Below are 22,235 nucleotides of genomic sequence, written 5' to 3'. Positions count from 1 at the left end.
GTCAGAATAATAGTAGAGAGAATGATTTATTTCAGCTTTTATTTCTTTCGTCACATTCCCAGTGGGTCAGAAGTTTACATACACTCAATTAGTATTTGGTAGCATTGCCTTTAAATTGTTTAAATTGGGTCAAATGTTTTGGGTAGCCTTCCACAAGCTTCCCACAATAAATTGTGTGAATTTTGGCCCATTCCTCCTGACAGAGCTGGTGTAACTGAGTCAGGTTTGTAGGCCTCCTTGCTCGCACACGCTTTTTTCAGTTCTACCCACAAATGTTCTATAGGATTGAGGTCAGGTCTTTGTGATGGCCACTCCAATACCTTGACTTGGTTGTCCTTAAGCCATTTTGCCACAACTTTGGAAGTATGCTTGGGGTCATTGTCATTTTGGAAGACCCATTTGCGACCAAGCTTTAACTTCCTGACTGATTTCTTGATTTTCCTTCCTCATGATGCCATCTATTTTGTGAAGTGCACCAGTCCCTCCTGCAGAAAAGCACCCCCACAGCATAATGCTGCCACCCCCGTTCTTCACAGTTGGGATGGTGTTCTTCGGCTTGCAAGGCACCCCCTTTTTCCTCCAAACATAACGATGGTCATTATGGCCGAACAGTTCTATTTTTGTTTCATCAGACCAGAGGACATTTCTCCAAAAAGTACGATCTTTGTCCCCATGTGCAGTTGCAAAGCGTAGTCTGGCCTTTTTATTGTGGTTTTGGAGCAGTGGCTTCTTCCTTGCTGAGCGGCCTTTCAGGTTATGTCGATATAGGACTCGTTTTACTGTGGATATAGATACTTTTGTACCTGTTTCCTCCAGCATCTTCACAAGGTCCTTTACTGTTGTTCTGGGATTGATTTGCACTTTTCGCGCCAAAGTACGTTCATCTCTAGGAGACAGAACGCGTCTCCTTCCTGAGCGGTATGAATGGCTGCGTGGTCCCATGGTGTTTATACTTGCGTACTATTGTTTGTACAAATGAACATGGTACCTTCAGGCGTTTGGAAATTGCTGATTTATTTTGATTTTCCCATGATGTCAAGCAAAGAGGCACTGAGTTTGAAGGTAGGCCTTGAAATACATCCACAGGTACATCTCCAATTGACTCAAATGATGTCAATTAGCCTATCAGAAGCTTCTAAAGCCATGACATTATTTTCTGGAATTTCCCAAGCTGTTTAAAGGCACAGTCAACTTAGTGTATGTAAACTTCTGACCCACTGGAATTGTGATACAGTGAATTATAAGTGAAATACTGTGTCCGTAAACAATTGTTGGAAAAATTACTTGTGTCATGCACAAAGTACAGTGGGGAAAAAAAGTATTTAGTCAGGCACCAATTGTGCAAGTTCTCCCACTTAAAAGATGAGAGAGGCCTGTAATTTTCATCATAGGTACACGTCAACTATGACAGACAAATTGAGAAATACTTATTTCCCTCATTAAAATGCAAATCAATTTATAACATTTTTGACATGCGTTTTTCTGGATTTTTTTGTTGTTATTCTGTCTGTCACTGTTCAAATAAACCTACCATTAAAATTATAGACTGATCATTTCTTTGTCAGTGGGCAAACTTATAAAATCAGCAGGGGATCAAATACTTTTTTCCCTCACTGTATATGATATATATATATATATATATATATATATATATATATATATATATATATATATATATTTTGTGTGTATATCTATATATTTTTTTACATTATGCTACTGCTCAACTAAAACAAATCTTGATCGACCAAACAATCAACTAATTGGGGTCAGCCCTAATTGCCATAGAGAAGTTCCTATCATTAAAACCTGTACTAGAAATTGACCTTTCTGCTGTGATTTGTACTCTGTTTTGACAATTATGAACACTGTCAGTGGGACATACCAGACATGGCATAATATGGGTTTTTTAAGCAGGGTCAATGGGTTTCAACGTGATGGGAACAGGGCACCCTTTCTGGTTTGAGTTGTTGGCCAATTCACTGCTTCAGATAGATAGGCTGTTGTATTGAAGGTGATAGCAGAACAGAGACCTCTAGTGGTCGTTTATCATCATGGCAGAACTGGATATGAAATGCAAACCTGCAAGACCTACTAACCTCCAATGAAATACTTGTGATGTGGCGTTTTTTTATTGTAGTTCCTGTGTGACCACTGGTGTGGCGGTCATGAGTCATGACCGCAGTCAAATTCCATGTGACCTTTAGTCACAGTAACGAGGCTTCTCCAAAACTGTGCTCTGATGCCGCTGATGGTCTTTAGTAGCCTACCAGACTTGCTAATGGCCTAGTACTCAGCCTAGTACTCAGCACTCTATTGTCCCTATAATCACTCTGACATCAATGCAAATGCAATCCAAAATCTAATTATACACGTCATGAGAGCCCATGGGCTCACGTTGCACAATATTTCTATAGGCTATGCAATTGCATGAGAAAATTGAGTTTTGATGGCCTTTTAAAAAGGAGGATTGCATCAGCTTTATATACACTGCCGGTCAAAAGTTTTAGAACACCAACTCATTCAAGGGTTTTTCTTTATTTTTTACTAGTTTCTACATTGTAGGATAATAGTGAAGACATCAAAACTATGAAATAACATATATGGAATCATGTAGTAACCAAAAAAGTGTTAAACAAATCAAAATATATTTTATAGTTGAGATTCTTCAAATAGCCACCCTTTGCCTTGATGACAACTTTGCACACTCTTGGCATTCTCTCAACCAGCTTCACCTGGAATGCTTTTCCAACAGTCTTGAAGGAGTTCCCACATATGCTGAGCACTTGTTGGCTGCTTTTCCTTCACTCTGCAGTCCGACTCATCCCAAACCATCTCAATTTGGTTGAGGTCGGGGGATTGTGGAGGCCAGGTCATCTGATGCAGCACACAATCACTCTCCTTCTTGGTATAATAGTCCTTACACAGCCTGGAGGTGTGTTGGGTCATTGTCCTGTTGAAAAATAAATGATAGTCCCACTAAGTCCAAACCAGATGGGATGGCGTATCGCTGCAGAATGCTGTGGTAGCCATGCTGGTTAAGTGTGCCTTGAATTCTAAATAAATCACAGACAGTCTCACCAGCAAAGCACCCCCCCACCATAACACCTCCTCCTCCATGCTTTACGGTGGGAAATAGACATGCGGAGATCATCCGTTCACCCACACCGCATCTCACAAAGACACGGCAGTTGGAATCAAAAATCTCCAATTTGTACTCCAGACCAAAGGACACATTTCCACCGGTCTAATGTCCATTGCTCGTGTTTGTTGGACCAAGCAAGTCTCTTCTTCTTATTGGTGTCCTTAAGTAGTGGTTTCTTTGCAGCAATTCGACCATGAAGGCCTGATTCACACAGTCTCGTCTGAACAGTTGATGTTGAGATTTGTCTGTTACTTGAACTTTGTGAAGCATTTATTTTGGCTGCAATTTCTGAGGCTGGTAACTCTAATGAACTTATCCTCTGCAGCAGAGGTAACTCTGGGTCTTCCTTTCCTGTGTTGGTCCTCATGAGAGCCAGTTTCATCATAGCTCTTGATGGTTTTTGCAACTGCACTTGAAGAAGCTTTCAAAGTTCTTGACATTTTCCATATTTACTGACCTTCATGTCTTAAAGTAATGATGGACTGTCATTTCTCTTTGCTTATTTGAGCTGTTCTTGCCATAATATGGACTTGGTCTTTTACCAAATAGGGCTACCTTGTCACAACACAACTGATTGGCTCAAACGCATTAAGAAGGAAAGAAATTACACAAATTAACTTTTAAGAATGTACACCTGTTAATTGAAATGCATTCCAGGTGACTACCTCATGAAGCTGGTTGAGAGAATGCCAAGAGTGTGCAAAGCTGTCATCAAGGCAAAGAGTGGCTATTTGAAGGATCTGAAATATAAAATATTTTTTGATTTGTTTAACAGTTTTTTGGTTACTACATGTGTTATTTCATAGTTTTGATGTCTTCACTATTATTCTACAATGTAGAAAATAGTAAAAATCTAGAAAAACCCTTGAATGTGTAGGTATTCTAAAACTTTTCACCGGTAGTGTAGGCTAGGCATACTATATTTATTTCTTAACTTTCCTAATATTAAGCACATTGCTTAGCTTTACAACAGGAGTAGCCTACCTGGCTGGCAAGAAAAAGAACTGCAGGAAAAGCGTCCTCCATTCGCTATTTAAGTGCATACAGATGACACGTATTTTTTCCCCCTTCCCCTGTTCCAACAGGTGCATGATAATGGTCCATTTTAAATCAAAACTAATTTCACACATATTATTTAGTATATGTAAAGATGAGATTAAATTGAGAATAGTCTGATGGGTGACAATATTATCACTTGTGAATGATGCCCAGCATGTGCAGTCTTAAGGCAATAAACAGCGCATGCCTTTTTTTGATGTTGCAACTTTTCAAATCATAGTCGCACACATCATGAATAGCCTGTAGGCCTTTATGTTTTGTTAAGGTTTGTGTCACAACTAAATTGGCCAAAAAACTCAAAACGTAGCCTATAGCCTAGGACCCCTGGAACAGGGTTGGATAGCCTACAGACAGCCTAGTGAAACATGTTCTTATAAGCCCAGTCATTGCACAATCGTGTGTGAAAACAGAGTTTTGACTGGCCACTATTTAAAAGAGGATCCCAGCTTTCTCGTGCTGCTATATTTATTGCTCAATTCTTAAAATTAAGCACATTACAACCAATGTAGCCTACCTGGCATACATAGGCTGCGCGTGAGTTTCAAGTTTGGGGAAGCAAATATTTACCATAAAAATGCACCTTTATAATAAAGCATTCCATGCATCATTGCATTTGCAGACTAAGATAAGATAGCCTACTCTTTAATGTGATGAGCAGATTGGATAGTCATCATTTAGGCTAGTAATATAAATTAATCAGTTTGCAAAGAAATACTGTTCAATGCATGGCTGAACGTATATAGCGTAGAGCATGCCTAGGCTATAGACTATATCAGAAGTTTTTTATTTTTATTTCTTTGCATGGGAAAAATGTGGCCTTTTATAAAAACACATTTCATGCAATTCTACTACACTTTATATGACTGTAGACATGAGCAGAATCACAGGGTAGCCTACTCTGCTGACACTGACAAACAGATCAATAAAAACGACCTTGTCCATATAATAGACCTACAAGAAGTGGACACAAATAGAATATGATGTTCATCTAAACTGGAGGAGGAAATGATTGTCCAAAAACAAACTTTTAAGTAGCACTCAATGATAACTAGTGAATATGCGCAGTGCGCACTCACGGGGGATATTGGAGATATTGCTGATGCTGTCCGCTGGCGCCAATAAGATAGACTATACTGTTGTTCGCTTAATTAAGTTGAGAATTTCGATAACTAAAAGACAGATTTGTCTTTTCATTGTCTTCTCTTTACAGCAATAATAATTTCCTTTCCAAACTATGTTTTCCCGTGATTGTATTTTGACATATTGCAATATGCCTGGCTTGGCCTCTACTTTTCACAGACAGTCACAACTCAACAATAATCTGTCCAAATTGTGCATGCTGCCTTTCCTTCCGACTGTAGGCAAAGTGATTTAAAACAATCCACAAATAAAAAACAATTCCACACATACAGTATATTAGTAGGCTCTATGTAAAGACCAGATTAAATTAAGAATAGTCTGATGGGTGAGAATATTATCAAGTGCTTGTTAAATTGTGAATGTAGTGTGTGCAGCCTGTACAAGCAACAAATCAGAGCTCATGCCTTTCATGCGACCTTTTTCAAATGATCATTAGTCGCATCATGCAGCCTTAGAATGTATAAAAATCTAAACATATAGCCTAACATTTGTATCACAACTAAAGTTGCATAAATAACTCTAAATTAAGCATATAGGAGGACCTGTTTCTTTGTTAACCGCTCAACACAGAATAGCCGCATGTGCGCACTCCCTCAGAAAATGATTGGGGAAAATATCCTTTCTATTTTATTCAGCAGTTGTATTCTTCATACTAGAAAATAATGCCATGGAATTCTAAGCAAATCTTGTTAAATGAACTAGTGTAGCCCACAGCCATATGGCATAGCCAGATTAGGACCTAACATAAGGACAACTCAGAATATGCTATTCTGTTCTGCTGAAATAGTATACATTTTCTTTAGACCTGTCTAAAATAAATAATGTATTTATTGTGATGGTGTAGGCTATATTAAATGGATTTATTAGACTTTTTTAAATGTAGATGTTCCAAAGGTCTGCATCAGTGGCTTGTAGGCTATGCATGGAAGCCAGGAGATGCTAAACGTGTTTGTTAATTAACGGTAAATTACAGTGAGACCGGTAGTTATTTGCATGAACCGGCTGACAAAATCTCATGACTGCCACAGCCCTAGTACAGCTCATTGAGTGTTTGCCTTGAGTAGGTTGCACATTATCATCTCTCTACCCCCCATAATGTAAAACACTGGTCGTCCCTCCTCCCCTTGCAGACCTGACCAACATCTTTGAGGCGTTCCTGCCCCAGCTGCTGGCCTACCCCAACCCCATCGATCCTCTCAACGGAGACGCTGCCGCCATGTACCTGCACCGGCCAGAGGACTACAAACACAAGATCAAAGGTGAGACACACACACACACACACACACCAGATTGCCTGTCTGACTCCCTCTCTTTTCCTTCTCTCTGTTCCAGAGTATCTCCAGAAGTATGCGACAGAGGAGGCTCTAAAGGAGCAGGAGGAGGGAGGCGACTCCTCGTCTGAGAGTTCAATGTCAGACTTCTCTGAGGATGAGGCTCAGGACATGGAGTTGTAGTGAAGGGGAGACAACCCCCCTCCCCTCACCCACATAGACTATCATGTCCTAAAGAGCAGAAACAGACTATTATATACATATTTAAACAAGGCCATTTTTTTTATTACTAAACAAACGTGGATTTGTATGGATTATATGAATGAGAAGCGGCGGTGTGAAATGTCAAAATGTCACCCTCGTCTAGATATTATTTATTACTCAGTCATAGCCCCCTCCACCAACACCTCCACACCCACATTATTCTCCCCTCTTACCCAGAAAGGAGTGCAGCATTCTCAGGATCCTAGATTCCCTCTCCTGTGGTCTGGGTCGTATTCTGATTGACCGTTGACCCACTATCTGCAGGGTAGGCAGAATGTGGATGTTTCCGGTTTTCAGCGATACAGTAGTTTCAACCTAACTTCCGTTTCCCCTTAAAAACAGATGTGGGGACTCAGCTCAGGCATCTTTTTACGCCTGCTACATTAGGTTACCTTTGAGAGCAGTACACCATTGGAAGACAAGACTGTCAGACAGTCATTGTCATGACAGAGACAGGGATGGAATGTTTACACTCAGTAACCCCAGCCACTCCCCGCACTAGTTTTGATTTTTAATTCTCAGAATTGTTCTATATTTGATTTCGTGTGTGAAACACTTTTTACAGGCACATCTTTTTCCACTCCCCTTGCTCTCAGAGAAGCTCTCTGGCTCTAGTGCACGGCCCACTGTTTCTAGAGTCATTACCACAGTAAGGAATCGCACTTTGAGATCCAATTTCACTTGTTGACTTTCTCAATTTTGGGGGTTGGAAGCTGCCATCAGGACCACCACATGATCACTCCTTCCCAAGGATCAGTTAGTGGGTTTCATCCAGACCTATCCAATATGGCTGCCGTTGACCTCTCTGTCAGGCCTCACCCCAGAGGCCAGTATATCCTATCCACCCACCACACCCTGGTTGTCATAGAACCTGTTTTGTAAACAAGACTTTTACCCTGTAGTCAGGAGCACCAGCGCACCAACCAAGAGACAACTTACCACACCACTTAACACCAGAGGTGAAGCGGGTGTTGAAGGTGGACTGAACATCCTTTATTTTCTGTATTTTTTCTCCTCTCTGCTCAGTGACTCATTGAGGCTTGCTACTTGTTGTTTTCACAAAGGGAGAGAGTGGGGGGGGGGGGCTCTGATCAGTGTGCATGTGTGAGAGAGAACCCATCTTATGTTTTCAGACCCCACTGACCCAAATGGAAGCGAACCAGACTACTAGAGCTATAGTAGTTTGTCGTCCTCAGTGACAACCCTAACGCAACATGAAACAACATACTGTTGTTGCTCTAGAGGAGAGAACCACAGAGATTAACTACTGTCATACCAGGAGCTGTCTGTCACTAAACAAACTCACATCATCATGCACCAGAGTGCACCAAGACACTCCTTTAGCCCTCCTCCTCTTCCTCTTCGTCCTCTTTCTCCTCCTCTTCCTCCTCTCCGTTTTAGGAAAGTGTTTGTGATTCTCCAAGCATCCTTTGGTACCTTGTGGCATGATACAGAAGTGAAGTTGTGTAGGGCTTTGTTGAGCTTATATGCTGTAGAAATAGAGAAAAGACACCTCTTGTTTGATGGATGGTTTTCTATCTAGATGTCAGCAGTGTCCAGTCGTATCCACACTGAGGGTCAGTGTGTGGCCAGGCTTCATTCCTTCCAAGCACTGTTTGGACTTCTCTCAGTCTTGATGGAAGACTATTATTAGTTGAATCAGGTGTGTTACTGCTTGGTTGAAACAGAAGCCTGGAGCCACACGACTCGACAGCCCTGATCTAGGGGTTGGGTTGGATTGGGTAGTTGTGAGGGGCTGGGTTGGGAGGTTTGAAGGCTACCTGGGGACTTGTTGGATGGAATGGGGAATGGCGGGTGGGGTGGTAACTAACCAGGTCGTTGTTGACCTTAACTTTGCCTATTGCTTATGTTCAACTATAATACGTGTTTTATAAATGGCCCCGTCTCTATTCTCAGTTCAGTGTGCAGGTGGACTCATCTAGCCTGGGTGTCTGGCTGTTTCTGCTATAGCCAACTCCTTTGTCGTTGTTCTTAGGTAATATTGGTCTAAAGCAGAAACGCACTGTCTGATACACATGCTCGAGGAGTACGCTGGCACCCAGGCTAGATGAGTACACCTACATACTCAGACTGGCTAGCAGAAAGTGTTTTTGGTTTTCAACCTTTGTGATCACTAACTCAGGAGCACCACATTGGGAGTGCTCCAGGATTCTTCTCTCTTACTATTGTGATCATTGAGAGGTTGGCCAAGGCTCAACCTACACAGGGTGTCCCATTCCTGCCACAGCAAACAATATGTGCACAATCCTATCCCCATGTGCCCAATCCTATATACTATCCTCATCTGTGTGCTTAATTCTATAATATCCTATAGGTCACATTATATCTGATTGTTTCAGATAGAAATGTAATGATTGAAAGTGGTCATTGGTGTCTATTCCACACAGTAGAGGATCTTGTCCATTATGTACATGACAGATCTACCTATGATATTCTAAACATTGTGCATCGTTTCAATAAGGTACTAGTGAAGTGTAACTGAAAGGTCTAGGTCCTAGACTCAAGGAGCTGGTTGCATATTACTGGTATAATAATGGGGACTCTTTGCTCAAAGCAGATGTCATAACATGTCGTAAGACTGACAAGCCTGTTACAGAAGTGTACTGGCCACTTGTCCTGGGTCAGATGAGAAGAGATGTATCATCCGTATTTTTTAAAGAAAACTCATCTTTCATAGGGGACATCCTAGTCGTAAACATTAGAATTGAATCATAATTGAATTAATCCATTTGTTTTTCTTTTCACAGAATGCAACAACTGTATAATGTATAAAGTTGACAATAACAGTTAACGTATTAGGGTTCAGGATTAACGTTAGAGATGTACAGATAACATACCGGACCCCCCACCTCATCCCCACATTATGATGCTATTGTTGATATGTCTGTAATTTGTCTTTTGCCTCCATTACACTGAGTCAATGAGACAGGAGAAGGACATTGCTTTGAAATAATATTGCATTGAAAAACATACTGTCTGTACTGACGGGGGAACTGCCTCAGTGTTGAGATGGTTGGAGTTAGCATTAGAATTCTCATACATTATGATTGTAGGTTTATCATTATGTTAACTGTCTCAATAACATGGGCACCAGACCTACACTGTGGTGTATTGTAATGGTTACCACAAGACTAGAGAACAGCCATAGTGTGTAACTACACTACATGATCAAAAGTATGTGGACACCTGCTCGTCGAACATCTCATTCCAAATTCATGGGCATTAATATGGAGTTGGTCCCCCCTTTGCTGCTATAACAGCCTCTACACTTCTGGGAAGGCTTTCCACTAGATGTTGGAACATTGCTGGGGGACTTGCTTCCATTCAGCCACAAGCATTAGTGAGGTCGGGCACTGATGTTTGGTGATTAGGCCTGGCTCGCAATCAGCGTTCCAATTCATCCCAAAGGTGTTCGATGGGGTTGAGGTCAGGACTCTGTGCAGGCCAGTCAAGTTCTTCCACACAGCTCTCGACAAACCATTTCTGTATGGACCTCGCTTTGTGCACGGGGGCATTGTCATGCTGAAACAGGAAAGGCCCTTCCCCAAACTGTTGCCACAAAGTTGGAAGCACAGAATTGTCTAGAATGTCATTGTATGCTGTAGCATTAAGATTTCCCTTCACTTGAACTAAGGGGCCTAGCCCAAACCATGAAAAACAGCCCCAGACCATTATTCCTCCTCCACCAAAATGTACAGTTGGCACTATGCATTCGGGCAGGTAGCGTTCTCCTGGCATCCGCCAAACTCAGATCTGTCCGTCGGACTGCCAGATGGTGAAGCGTGATTCATCACTCCAAAGAACAAGTTTCCACTGCTCCAGAGTCCAATGGCGGTGAGCTTTACACCACTCCAGCCGACGCTTGGCATTGCACATGGTAAACTTAGGCTTGTGTGCGGCTGCTCGGCCATGGAAACCCATTTCATGAAGCTTTCGACAAACAGTTATTCGTTGCTTCCAGGGGCAGTTTGGAATGTTGCAACCGAGGACAGGATTTTTACGTGCTATGCGCTTCAGCAGTCCCGTTCTGTGAGCTTGTGTGGCCTACCACTTCGCGGCTGAGCTGTTGTAACTCCTAAATGTTTCCACTTCACAATAACAGCACTTACAGTTGACCGGGGCAGCTCTAGCAATGCAGAAATTGACGAACTGACTTGTTGGAAAGGTGGCATCCTATGACAGTGCCACATTGAAAGTCACTGAGCTCTTCAGTAAGGCCATTCTACTGCCAATGTGCTCGATTTTATACACCTGTCAGCAACAGGGGTGTGCCTGAAATAGCCAAATCCACTAATTTGAAGGGGTGTCCACATACTTTTGTATATATAGTGTATGTTGTCTATTAGCAAATGTAGCATCATTTGAACCAGTATTGCCAACTTAGCGACTTTGTCGCTATATTTAGCGAGTTTTCAGACCCCTCTAGTGACACATTTTCAAAAAAGCGACTAGCGACAAATCTAGCGACTTTTTCTGGTGTTATTGGAGACTTTTGGAGACTCTGACGTGAAAGCACGTATCGTTCTTACTCTTCTCAATGAGCAGCGGGTGCTGCCTTGGGCCCCACCCCGTCCCAAACCACTCACAGGCGGCCCAGTCCTCATGCTGCAGTCAGAGCAGGAGATGTTCACCCCTCTGCGTCCAGACTGCAAATGAATCGCGCATGCGGGAAGCCGCCGCTGGCTGATCCCGCCCTGGCTTACATTCAGGGCGGGATGTAAATGTAGGGTGTTTTTTACTCACTTTTTGTCTCTCCCAATACGTTATTCCTCTCTCCTACAGCATCCATCACAATTACATGCACATGGCCAATTATGCAAATTAGGTGAGCCAATAGCTACTTTCCTTACTGAGGAGTTGGCAACACTGATTTGAACACACACATTCAACTTCGCACAGAAGCAGACCAAAGCAACATCTGTAGAAAAAAGGTAATGTCTACTCTTACTGTTTACTGAGTTGCAAGCTTGTTGAAAGCAGCACTCAGTGACGAGAAACACGGATAAGATGCTGGGATATGCTGATTTTAGACGGAATACTGTGGCATGTAAACATGTTGTTTTTCGCAGTATGCGCAGGCTTAGTTAAGCATATCATTGGTACTGTGATGTTTTCATCTGATTGTCAAACAAATCACTCCAAAAAGTAGGCTACCTGCGCAGTTCGATCCACCATAATTATTTATTTTGCTTATACTCGGTAATGGACCACATAGCCTACTGGCTACTCACCCCTAATTTTGACAACATTCTGCTTATAATTTCCGAGATTTGGTAGGCCATATAATTTCCGTCATTTGGTAGACCATTTGTTTGTCTTAGATAGCCTCCAACTTGTTACACCAGATGACTAAAGTAGTACTGACCAGAATAATATCTTACATTGATGGAATGAATGCATTAGTAATCTAGCTAACACCAGTAAAGTGTTAGCTAGATGCTGAAATAAATAAATCATATTTCTCCACTCCTGTTTCCGGGACAAAATTAACATTTCTTGTATCGTTTTACTGCAAGAAATGCATAATTCTGCATGAGTTCATATTATATTCTGATACATGTGAGAGGTTATAGGCCTACAGTCAGTGTCCATATTTCAGTTATTATTCCATTTAACCCACATGAACGTCATTGAGGAATATTCTGTTTATTAATTGATGCAGGGATACTCGTGAGCGAGATATCAAAAGTGCATGTAAACCGCTTATCCCGAGTAAGACCATAATTAAGCAGAATATGAGCTACTATCAGGAATACTGTGCACATGTAAATGTGGTCAGTGAGCAGACATTACCCTTTTCCTATGACTATTTAGCATCAGGACACAGTCATTACAGTATGATTGAATTATGAGATATTTGAAACCTATGTTATTTGTTTGACTGTTTTAACCCTTACTTCAAGGATGTACAAGACCAGAAATACCCACAATTGTAAAGGCAAATAAGTGAATAATTAAATGTGCTTCCCTTGTAACGTTAGTAAAGAAATAAACAAAAATAGGAAAACAAACTCCTTCAAAATTGTTTGTTTCACTACTGTTCTGCGGTCCGATTTTCCCCATTCTCCCTGAAGTTTGCATCTGCTCACGCCCCCTTGTGAGTTTTAAAGCATTTTGATTAGTGTAACCACACTAGAGGAATTTTCTACCATATTTCTTAAAACACTGCCCTGACAGACGGCAACACCAGAATAAGATAATTCCATGTCATACCGGGTCTGCCCAGCAGAGGGCATAAACTACATGTAAGTACTATAAGCCTCTTTCCTGGCTTTGGTTAGACCTATCCTCAGATCAGCGTGTACATACAGGTAACTGCCAAAATAAAGGAAACACTTGATTAAATGAGTGATACAAAGTATATTGAAAGCAGGTGCCTCCAACACAGTTGTGGTTCCCGAGTTAATTAAGCAATTAACATCCTATCAAGCATGCTGACTAGAATGGGCACGCATGTTGATTTTGTCCATCCACACCAGACTCAATCAGGTCAAGCAGGTTGAAATATAAAAACGAACTCTGAACCAACTATATTTATTATTTATTTACTTAATTTGGGGACAGTTTGAAACGCATGAAACATTCATGGCCTAGCTTGCTGTTGCTAGCTAATTTGTCCTGGGTTGTTATTTTACCTGAAATGCACAAAATCCTCTAATCCGACAATTAATCCACAGATAAAAGGGTAAACCTAGTTAGTTTCTAGCAATCTCTACTCCTTCAGTCTTCTTCTTCTTTTGATTTATTATGGCGGTTGGCAACCAATTTTAAGGTGCATTACCACCACCAACAAGACTGGAATGTGGACCTCAGTTCATCTTTCATCACCCACGTGGGAATATGCGCCTAAAAACCAATGAGGAGAGAGGCGGGACTTGCAGCGCGTCATACATCAAAAATAGAACCAAGTTATATTTGACTCCCGAGTGGCGCAGTGGTCTAAGGCACTGCATCGCAGTGCTAGCTGTGCCACTAGAGATCCTGGTTCGAATCCAGGCTCGGTCGTAGCCGGCCGCGACCGGGAGACCCATGGGGCGGCGCACAATTGGCCCAGCGTCGTCCAGGGTAGGGGAGGGAATGGCCGGCAGGGTAACTATTGTTCTCACTGTCTGAGACAGAGTCAAGACCGAGTACAAAGTTATCCGACACCGAGACAAGACCGAGACACTCAATATGTGGTCGTCTGGAGTACTACAACACTGGTGTCTAGGATATAGGGTTGGCACCGTTCCATCATGATAGGACAAAATTAAACAAACTACATATTTTAATTTTAAAATGTATATCCCACATCTGCGCAAAAGTGATGATGACACTCGCTCTGTCACAACTACTCGAGGGTCTTATTCTGGTGACACGATGATCGAATCTTGGCTGCTGTTTGACAAATACAAATAATCTGCTCTTTTGCCCATAATAATCTCATGTAGGCTATAGCCAACCTGCACTGTAGCTGTGAGTTGTTGCCCAGCTAACAATGACCTGTCGGTCCGCCAGCGTTTTTTGGTGGCACGCCGTCAGCGGCAAGCCGATAGTCTGCAATCGCTCATCGGTCCACTAGGGTTTCTTGGGCGGCAAGCCGCTATGCTAGGTGGAGGTCTGACCTTCAGTTGAGGTATGCGGACCCGTGCGTGCGACCTGCTGTAACACCTTCTCATAAATTGAATAAGTACTGCTACTATTGCTGAAAACAATAAATATAGACCACACGGATTTGACAAGAATTGGCCTCCCGAGTGGCGCAGTGGTCTAAGGCACTGCATCGCAGTGCTAGCTGTGCCACTAGAGATCCTGGTTCGAATCCAGGCTCTGTCGTAGCCGGCCGCGACTGGGAGACACATGGGGCAGCGCACAATTGGCCCAGGGTAGGGGAGGGAATGACCGGCAGGGATGTAGCTCAGTTGGTAGAGCATGGCGTTTGCAACGCCAGGGTTGTGGGTTCGATTCCCACGGGGGGCCAGTATGAAAAATTGTATGCACTAACTGTAAGTCGCTCTGGATAAGAGCGTCTGCTAAATGACTAAAATGTAAATGTAAATATTTTAGCAGACGGGCGCGAGCAGTTTGGATGAAATGCTTGAATAACGTGTACATTTATTTTTGCAACGCTCGCGCATGTAATGTAATGTATAAAAATGCCCAGTTGCCCATTCTTTTGGCTACCAAGGCTAGAAAAAAAGACCTCGGTGACTTTGAAAGAGGTGACTCAAAGTAGCAAGAGGGGTTTAAAGGTTGTGTGTCTCAGTCACCAGATCTCAACCCAATTGAACACTTATTATGGGAAATTCTGTAGCGGCGCCTGAGAGCGTTTTCCAACGTTTACCCAAACAAAACACAAAATTATGGAATTTCTCGTGGAAGAATTGTATCGCATCCCGCCAATAGAGTTCCAGACACTTAGAATCTATGCCAAGGCACATTGAAGATGTTCTAGCGGCACATGGTGCCCCAACACCCTAATAAGATACTATGTTGGTGTTGCCTTTATTTTGGCAGTTTCCTTGTCTCCTCTCCCTCATCTGCACTTATCTGAAAATACATGCAAATTCAGTGCAGATGGAGGAAAGGAGACGTAGTATAGCTGAGGTGTAAAATGTTGTCAACCAACTTGAACATGATCCATTTTATCGATTACAATTATTCTTTATTTCTCCAGGTGAGTCCCATTGAAATTGATCCAGACATGTTCTACATTTTACAAAGTTTTCTTTAGAAAATTACAGCAGTATTTCCAAAATAGCTCATTGTTAATGTTCAATAAAAATAATATAGTGCCTTCAGAAAGTATTCACACCCCTTGACTTTTTGTGTCAATGGCTTACACACAATGCCCCATAATGTCAAAGTGGAATTATGTTTTTAGATTTTTTTTAAACAAATTAATTGAAAATGAAAAACTTAAATGTCTTGAGTCAATAAGTATTCAACCCCTTTGTTGTGGCAAGCCTAAATACGTTCAGGAGTAAACATGTGCTTAACAAGTCACATAATAAGTTGAATGGACTCACTCTCTGAGCAATAATAGTGTTTAACATGATTTTTGAATGACTACCTCATCTATGTAATCCACACATACAAATTATATGTAAGGTCCCTCAGTCGAGCAGTGAATTTCAAACACAGATTCAACCACAAAGACCAGTGTGGCTTTCCATGCCTCACAAAGAATGGCACCTAATTGGTAGATGGGTAAAAAATTAATAAAAAAGCAGATATTGAATATCCCTTTGAGCATGGTGAAGTTATTAATTATACTTTAGATGGTGTATCAATACACCCAGTCACTACAAAGATACAGGCGTCCTTCCTAACTCAGTTGCTGAAGAGAAAGGAAACTGCTCAGGGATTTCACCATGAGGCCAATGGTGACTTTAAAACAGTTACAGAGTTTAATGGCTGTGATAGGAGAAAACGGAATATGGATCAACAACATTGTAGTTACTCCACAATATTAACCTAATTGACAGAGTGAAAAGAAGGAAACCTGTACAGAATAAAAAATATTCCAAAACATGCATCCTGTTTGCAACAAGGCACTAAAGTAATCTTGAAAAAAGGTGGCAAAGCAATTAAAGCCTGAATACAAAGTCTTATGTTTGGGGCAAATCCAATACAACACATTACTGAGTACCACTCTCCATATTTTCAAGCATAGTGGTGGCTGCATCATGCAATGGGTATGCTTGTAATTGTTAAGGACTTGGGAGTTTTTCATATAAAAAATAAATGGAATGGAACTAAGCACAGGCAAAATCCTAGAGGAAAACCTGGTTCAGTCTGCTTTCCACCAGACACTAGGAGATGAATTCACCTTTCAGCAGGACAATAACTTAAAACACAAGGCCAAATATACACTGGAGATGCTTACCAAGACGACATTGAATGTTCCTGAGTGGCCTAGTTACAGTTTTGACTTAAATTGGCTTGAAAATCTATGGCAAGACATGACAGAGCTTGAAGAATTTTTTAAATAATAAATGTGCAAATATTGGTGTTCAAAGCTCTTAGAGACTTACCCAGAAAGACTCAAAGCTGTAATCGCTACCAAAGGTGATTCTAACGTGTATTGACCCAGGGGTGTGAATACTTATGCAAATGAGATCATTATGTATTTCATTTTCAATACATTTGCTAACATTTCTAAAAACATGTTTTCACTTTGCCATTATGGGGTATTGTGTGTAGATGGGTGAGATAACAAATCTATTTAATCCATTTTTAATTCAGGCTCTAACAACAAAATGTGGAATAAGTCAAGGGTATGAATACTTTCTGAAGGCACTGTATATTACATGATAGGCCTACTGTAAGCAAAATATAAAAAACTAGAGCATGTAGAAACATGATTTCACAGCATATGTGTGTATTTGTTTGTCAGTTGTGGGGGTGGGGGGGGCAGATAGTGGTTATGTAGGTAGGCTAGGGTAGGCGTGAGGTAGAGCGGGCATACTTTGGCCTTAGACTGGGTATCTGCAATGGACAGGGCTGAGTTCCTCTAGAGTCAATAGGATGTAGAGAGATGACCTGTCATTACAGCAGGGCTCTACGTGACACATCTGCTCCTAATATGAACAATTTAGGAGCACAATTACAAATATGAGTTATTAAAGCGGCAATCCGCAGTTGAAACAATAAAGCATTTTCTTCACCACTGTTTCGGTAAAAGGTTAAGGGCCTGGAGAAATGTAACCACACTCAAATTCATTGACAGAGCTATGGATAGATGCAAGGACAATTCATCCATGATTATAGTTTTAACCATGTTTGGAGGCTATACAGTGTTTGTTTACATTCACTTTGTTTACAAACATTGGAAAAACAAGCTCATGGGCTATATTCAATCCATATCACGGAAGTTCAGCGTTACAGCGTGATTGAAATTTAAAGGCAATGTTCCCGCATTAGCGGAGACTGCATTCACTGTAAACACTGCATATGTCGGCTCAATCAGAAATTACCTTTATATTTCTATCGCGCAATCTGTAACGCTTCAGCGATACAGATTGAATAGAGACCTATATTTTGCCTTCTGATGGCGTACGAGTTGAACTAAGCTCATGGGGCATTTATAACTTAAACTCTTCAATAATCAAAGGATTTACAGTATATCATTCATTTATAAGTCAGAATGTATGTAGTAACTGCAGCGTGTCCCTTTAATGATAAGAATTGCCAGCAATTACAAAATACAGGGTTTAGAAGCACCAGAAAGTTAGATTTTTAAAATTTTGATTGGGCCTATGAATCCTAGCTTCTTTTGAAGCTCATCTCCTGAAGCTCATCTCCATGTTTGCATACTACTGAGGCTATGGGACAGCAAAGATATCATTACAACAATTATTACCTGGCCAATTTTTTTTTCTAGGGGCACTGGTGCTCCCAAATTAACATTCCAGGTAGCATAGCAAAATATGTTGGAAAATATGTCCCAAAATGGCAGCACTGTAGAGCCCTGACTAGATGTATAGGCTTCTGTGGGAAAACCTGTGGCATATTGGGGACAATCTGTTTACAATTTGCTGTGTGACTTTGGCACTTCTGTCCTGTGGCAGAAGATGTCTCAATGACAGACAGGTTATGAGGGGTTTGTGGCTGGGACTCAGCTTTAAATAATATAAAATAGCTATCATTATCAAAATATGACCCTTTCTGTCCCCCACCTGCAGTGTATTTCTTCCTCACCTCCCCAAAATGATTTCCTTAAGTTGGGGACACTCCACATACAGCTCTTCTAACATTTGTATTTATCTTTAAATCAGTGGAGGCTGCTGAGGGGAGAACGGCTCATAATAATGGCCAGAACGGCGCAATGGAATGGCATCAAACACCTGGAAACCTTGTGTTTGATGTATTTGATACCATTCCACTGATTCCGCTCCAGTCATTACCACGAGCCCATTCTCCCCAATTAAGGTGACACCAACTTCCTGTTCTTTAAATACTGACCAGCAGCAGTACAAATATCCCAAGTATCTTGTTTTACCGCTAATTTGTATTCTAACGCAGGCTTTTAAATAACTATAATTAAAATAATAAAAACACACAATTCTGGCTTAATTAGCATTTACATTATCAAAACGATAAAAATTATTGTGACTTTTAAATCCTATAAAGATTTAACAGTATATAACCTTATACATATAAGCATATATATATATATATATATACACACACAGTTGAAGTCGGAAGTTTACATACACTTAGGTTGGAGTCATTAAAACTCATTTTTCAACCACTCCACAAATTTCTTGTTAACAAACTATCGTTTGTACATGACAAAATTAATTTTTCCAACAATTGTTTACAGACAGATTATTTCACTTCAAGTTCACTGTATCACAATTCCAGTGGGTCAGAAGTTTACATACACTAAGTTGACAGTGCCTTTAAACGGCTTGGAAAATTCCAGAAAATGATGTCATGGCTTTAGAAGCTTCTGATAGGCTAATTGACATCATTTGATTCAATTGGAGGTGTACCTGTGGATGTATTTCAAGGTATACCTTCAAACTCAGTGCCTCTTTGCTTGACATCATGGGAAAATGAAAAGAAATCAGCCAAGACCTCAGAAAAAAATTGTAGACCTCCACAAGTCTGGTTCATCCTTGGGAGCAATTTCCAAACGCCTGAAGGAACCACGTTCATCTGTACAAACAATAGTACGCAAGTATAAACACCATGGAACCACGCAGCCGTCATACCGCTCAGGAAGGAGACTAGTTCTGTCTCCTAGAGATGAACGTACTTTGGTGCGAAAAGTGCAAATCAAATCCAGAACAACAGCAAATGACCTTGTGAAGATGCTGGAGGAAACAGGTACAAAAGTATCTATATCCACAGTAAAACAAGTCCTATATCGACATAACCTGAAAGGCCGCTCAGCAAGGAAGAAGCCACTGCTCCAAAACCGCCATTAAAAAACCAGACTACCGTTTGCAACTGCACATGGGGACAAAGATCGTACTTTTTGGCGAAATGTCCTCTGGTCTGATGAAACAAAAAATATCACTGTTTGGCCATAATGACCATCGTTATATTTGGAGAAAAAGGGAGAAGCTTATAAGCCGAAGAACACCATCCCAACCGTGAAGCACGGGGGTGGCAGCATCATGCTGTGTGGTTGCTTTGTTGCAGGAGGAACTGGTGCACTTCACAAAATAGATGGCATCATGAGGAAGGGAAATTATGTGGATATATTAAAAGCAACATCTCAAGACATCAGTCAGGTTAAAGCTTGGTCGCAAATGTTCTTCCAAATGGACAATGACCCCAAGCATACTTCCAAAGTTGTGGCAAAATGGCTTAAGGACAACAAAGTCAAGGTATTGGAGTGGCCATCACAAAGCCCTGACCTCAATCCTATACAGAGCATATGAGCGGAGTGGAGCGGGAGCGAGCGTGGAGCGTGAGCGGACGGATTTTGAACAGAGCGCAGAGCGGCATTTTTAAAAGGACGGAGCGTCGCCCTATGTCCCGCTCCAATTTCGCTCGCTCACACCAAGAGTCTGAAGCATGCTCAAGCCTGACCCAGAATCCATCTGTTTAATTTAATTTGTGTCGTCCAAGAATTTGTATTTTATAGAGCGAGGAGCAGCAGCAGCAACAAGAGAAAAGCGTTGAGGAATTCAAAAGCTTATTCACTGCAGGCAAAGGCCCAACCATAACAAGGGAGAGAAAAAGAGAGCTGGATGTAGCATTTTTAAAAATGATTTTCATGGACTATGAACCGCTGAGTAAAGGAGAACGCGAAGGGATGCAACACTTCGCCAGCGCAGCTCAACCGGGCTACACCCCCCCAAGAAACTATGATAAATCAGTACTTTACTTTGTCAAATTTACATCTGAGATGCCCCATTCACATGCTTCAGCTGGCGATCAAAAACGCCGTTAACGAGCACGACAACATTAATAGGCTGTTAGTGAAAGTCGGGCACCTGGTGAAAAGTGTACGCAAGAGCACAGAGGAAACCGACCAATTAGGTGTCCGCCCCACAAATGCCTGCGCCATTCGATGGAGCAGCCAGCTGTGGATGATTCAGTCGTTCATCCGGTTGTTCCAAAAAGACCCGTTATGGCAAAACAAACTCAAGTCTAATGTTGTTAACATCACCCTGAATCAAGTACCGCAGCTGACGCACCTTGTCCGTGTGCTGACACCACTAGCAGACCTCACAGACAAAATGCAGAAGGAGCTGGGGAACCTGGGGATGATCCTCCCTGCTGTCACAGAAATCAAATCCCTGCTCACCGATTACACTCACGCTGCACTTCCAATGGGCATCGCTGCTTTTGCAGAAACATTGGCAAACAACGTGTCAATTCGCTATGGAATATACTATACTGATTAACATCTCATTTTAGCGTCAGTGTTAGATCCCCGTTTCAAGACAGAATGGATAATCCGAGATGAGTCTGTATGCAACAAATTCGGGGAGATAAAGTAAGGCTGTGGTTTAAGCTAAAAGTGAAATACATGCAGATTTTGTTCCTTTTTTGGAGTGAGCGGGGGCGATTTGAGTGGAGCGCGATGCAAACTGCGTTGAGCGCTGAGCGATAATGAGCGGACTGGCCTGATGTGGCTTTGAGCGGGGGGAGCGGAGGGGTGAACAACTCCGTGAGCGAGGAGCTGAGATTCTCACCGCTCCACTCCGCTCATATGCTCTGATCCTATAGAACATTTGTGGGCAGAACTGAAAAAGCGTGTGCGAGCAAGGAGGCCCACAAACCTGACTCAGTTACACCAGCTCTGTCAGGAGGAATGGGCCAAAATTCACCCAACTTATTGTGGGAAGCTTGTGGAAGGCTACCTGAAACGTTTGACCCAAGTTAAACAATTTAAAGGCAATGCTACCAAATACTAATTGAGTGTATGTAAACTTCTGACCCACTGGGAATGTGATGAAAGAAATAAAAGCTAAAATAAATCATTCTTTCTACTATTATTCTGACATTTCACATTCTTAAAATAAAGTGGTGATCCTAACTGACCTAAGACAGGGACTTTTTACCAGGATTAAATGTAAGGAATTGTGGAAAAACTGAGTTTAAATGTATTTGGCTAAGGTGTATGTAAACGTCCGACTTCAACTGTGTATATATATATATATATATATATATATATATATATATATATATATATATATATATATATATATATATATATATATATACACACACACACACACACAGTACCAGTCAAAAGTTTGGACACACCTACTCATTCAAGGGTTTTTCTTTATTTTAAAAATGTTTTACATTGTAGAATAATAGTGAAGACATCAAAACTATGAAATAACACATATGGAATCATGTAGTAACCAAAGAAGTGTTAAACAAAT

The 22,235-nt window shown here is 41.4% G+C and overlaps 1 protein-coding gene across 2 annotated transcripts in view; it reads left to right on the top strand.

Moving 5' to 3' along the window:
* Positions 1 to 9,867, top strand: part of LOC121532178 (ubiquitin-conjugating enzyme E2 H) — a 30,777-nt gene extending 20,910 nt beyond the window's left edge. Inside the window, exons 6-7 of one of the 2 annotated variants that reach the window (XM_041837946.2) lie at positions 6,472 to 6,600; positions 6,674 to 9,867. In XM_041837946.2, coding sequence (XP_041693880.1) covers positions 6,472 to 6,600; positions 6,674 to 6,795 — 251 coding nt within the window. In that variant the 3' untranslated portion in view covers positions 6,796 to 9,867. Of the gene's footprint in view, positions 1 to 6,471 lie in introns of both variants that reach the window. The other variant, XM_041837945.2, reaches the window with a different exon arrangement.
* Positions 9,868 to 22,235: the final 12,368 nt, after the last annotated feature.

This window comes from Coregonus clupeaformis, chromosome 19 (genome assembly GCF_020615455.1).
Source record: "Coregonus clupeaformis isolate EN_2021a chromosome 19, ASM2061545v1, whole genome shotgun sequence".
Taxonomy (NCBI): Eukaryota; Metazoa; Chordata; class Actinopteri; order Salmoniformes; family Salmonidae; genus Coregonus; species Coregonus clupeaformis.
The sequence above is the reverse complement of the archived record's forward strand: the minus strand, read 5'-3'. Positions and strand labels throughout refer to the sequence as shown.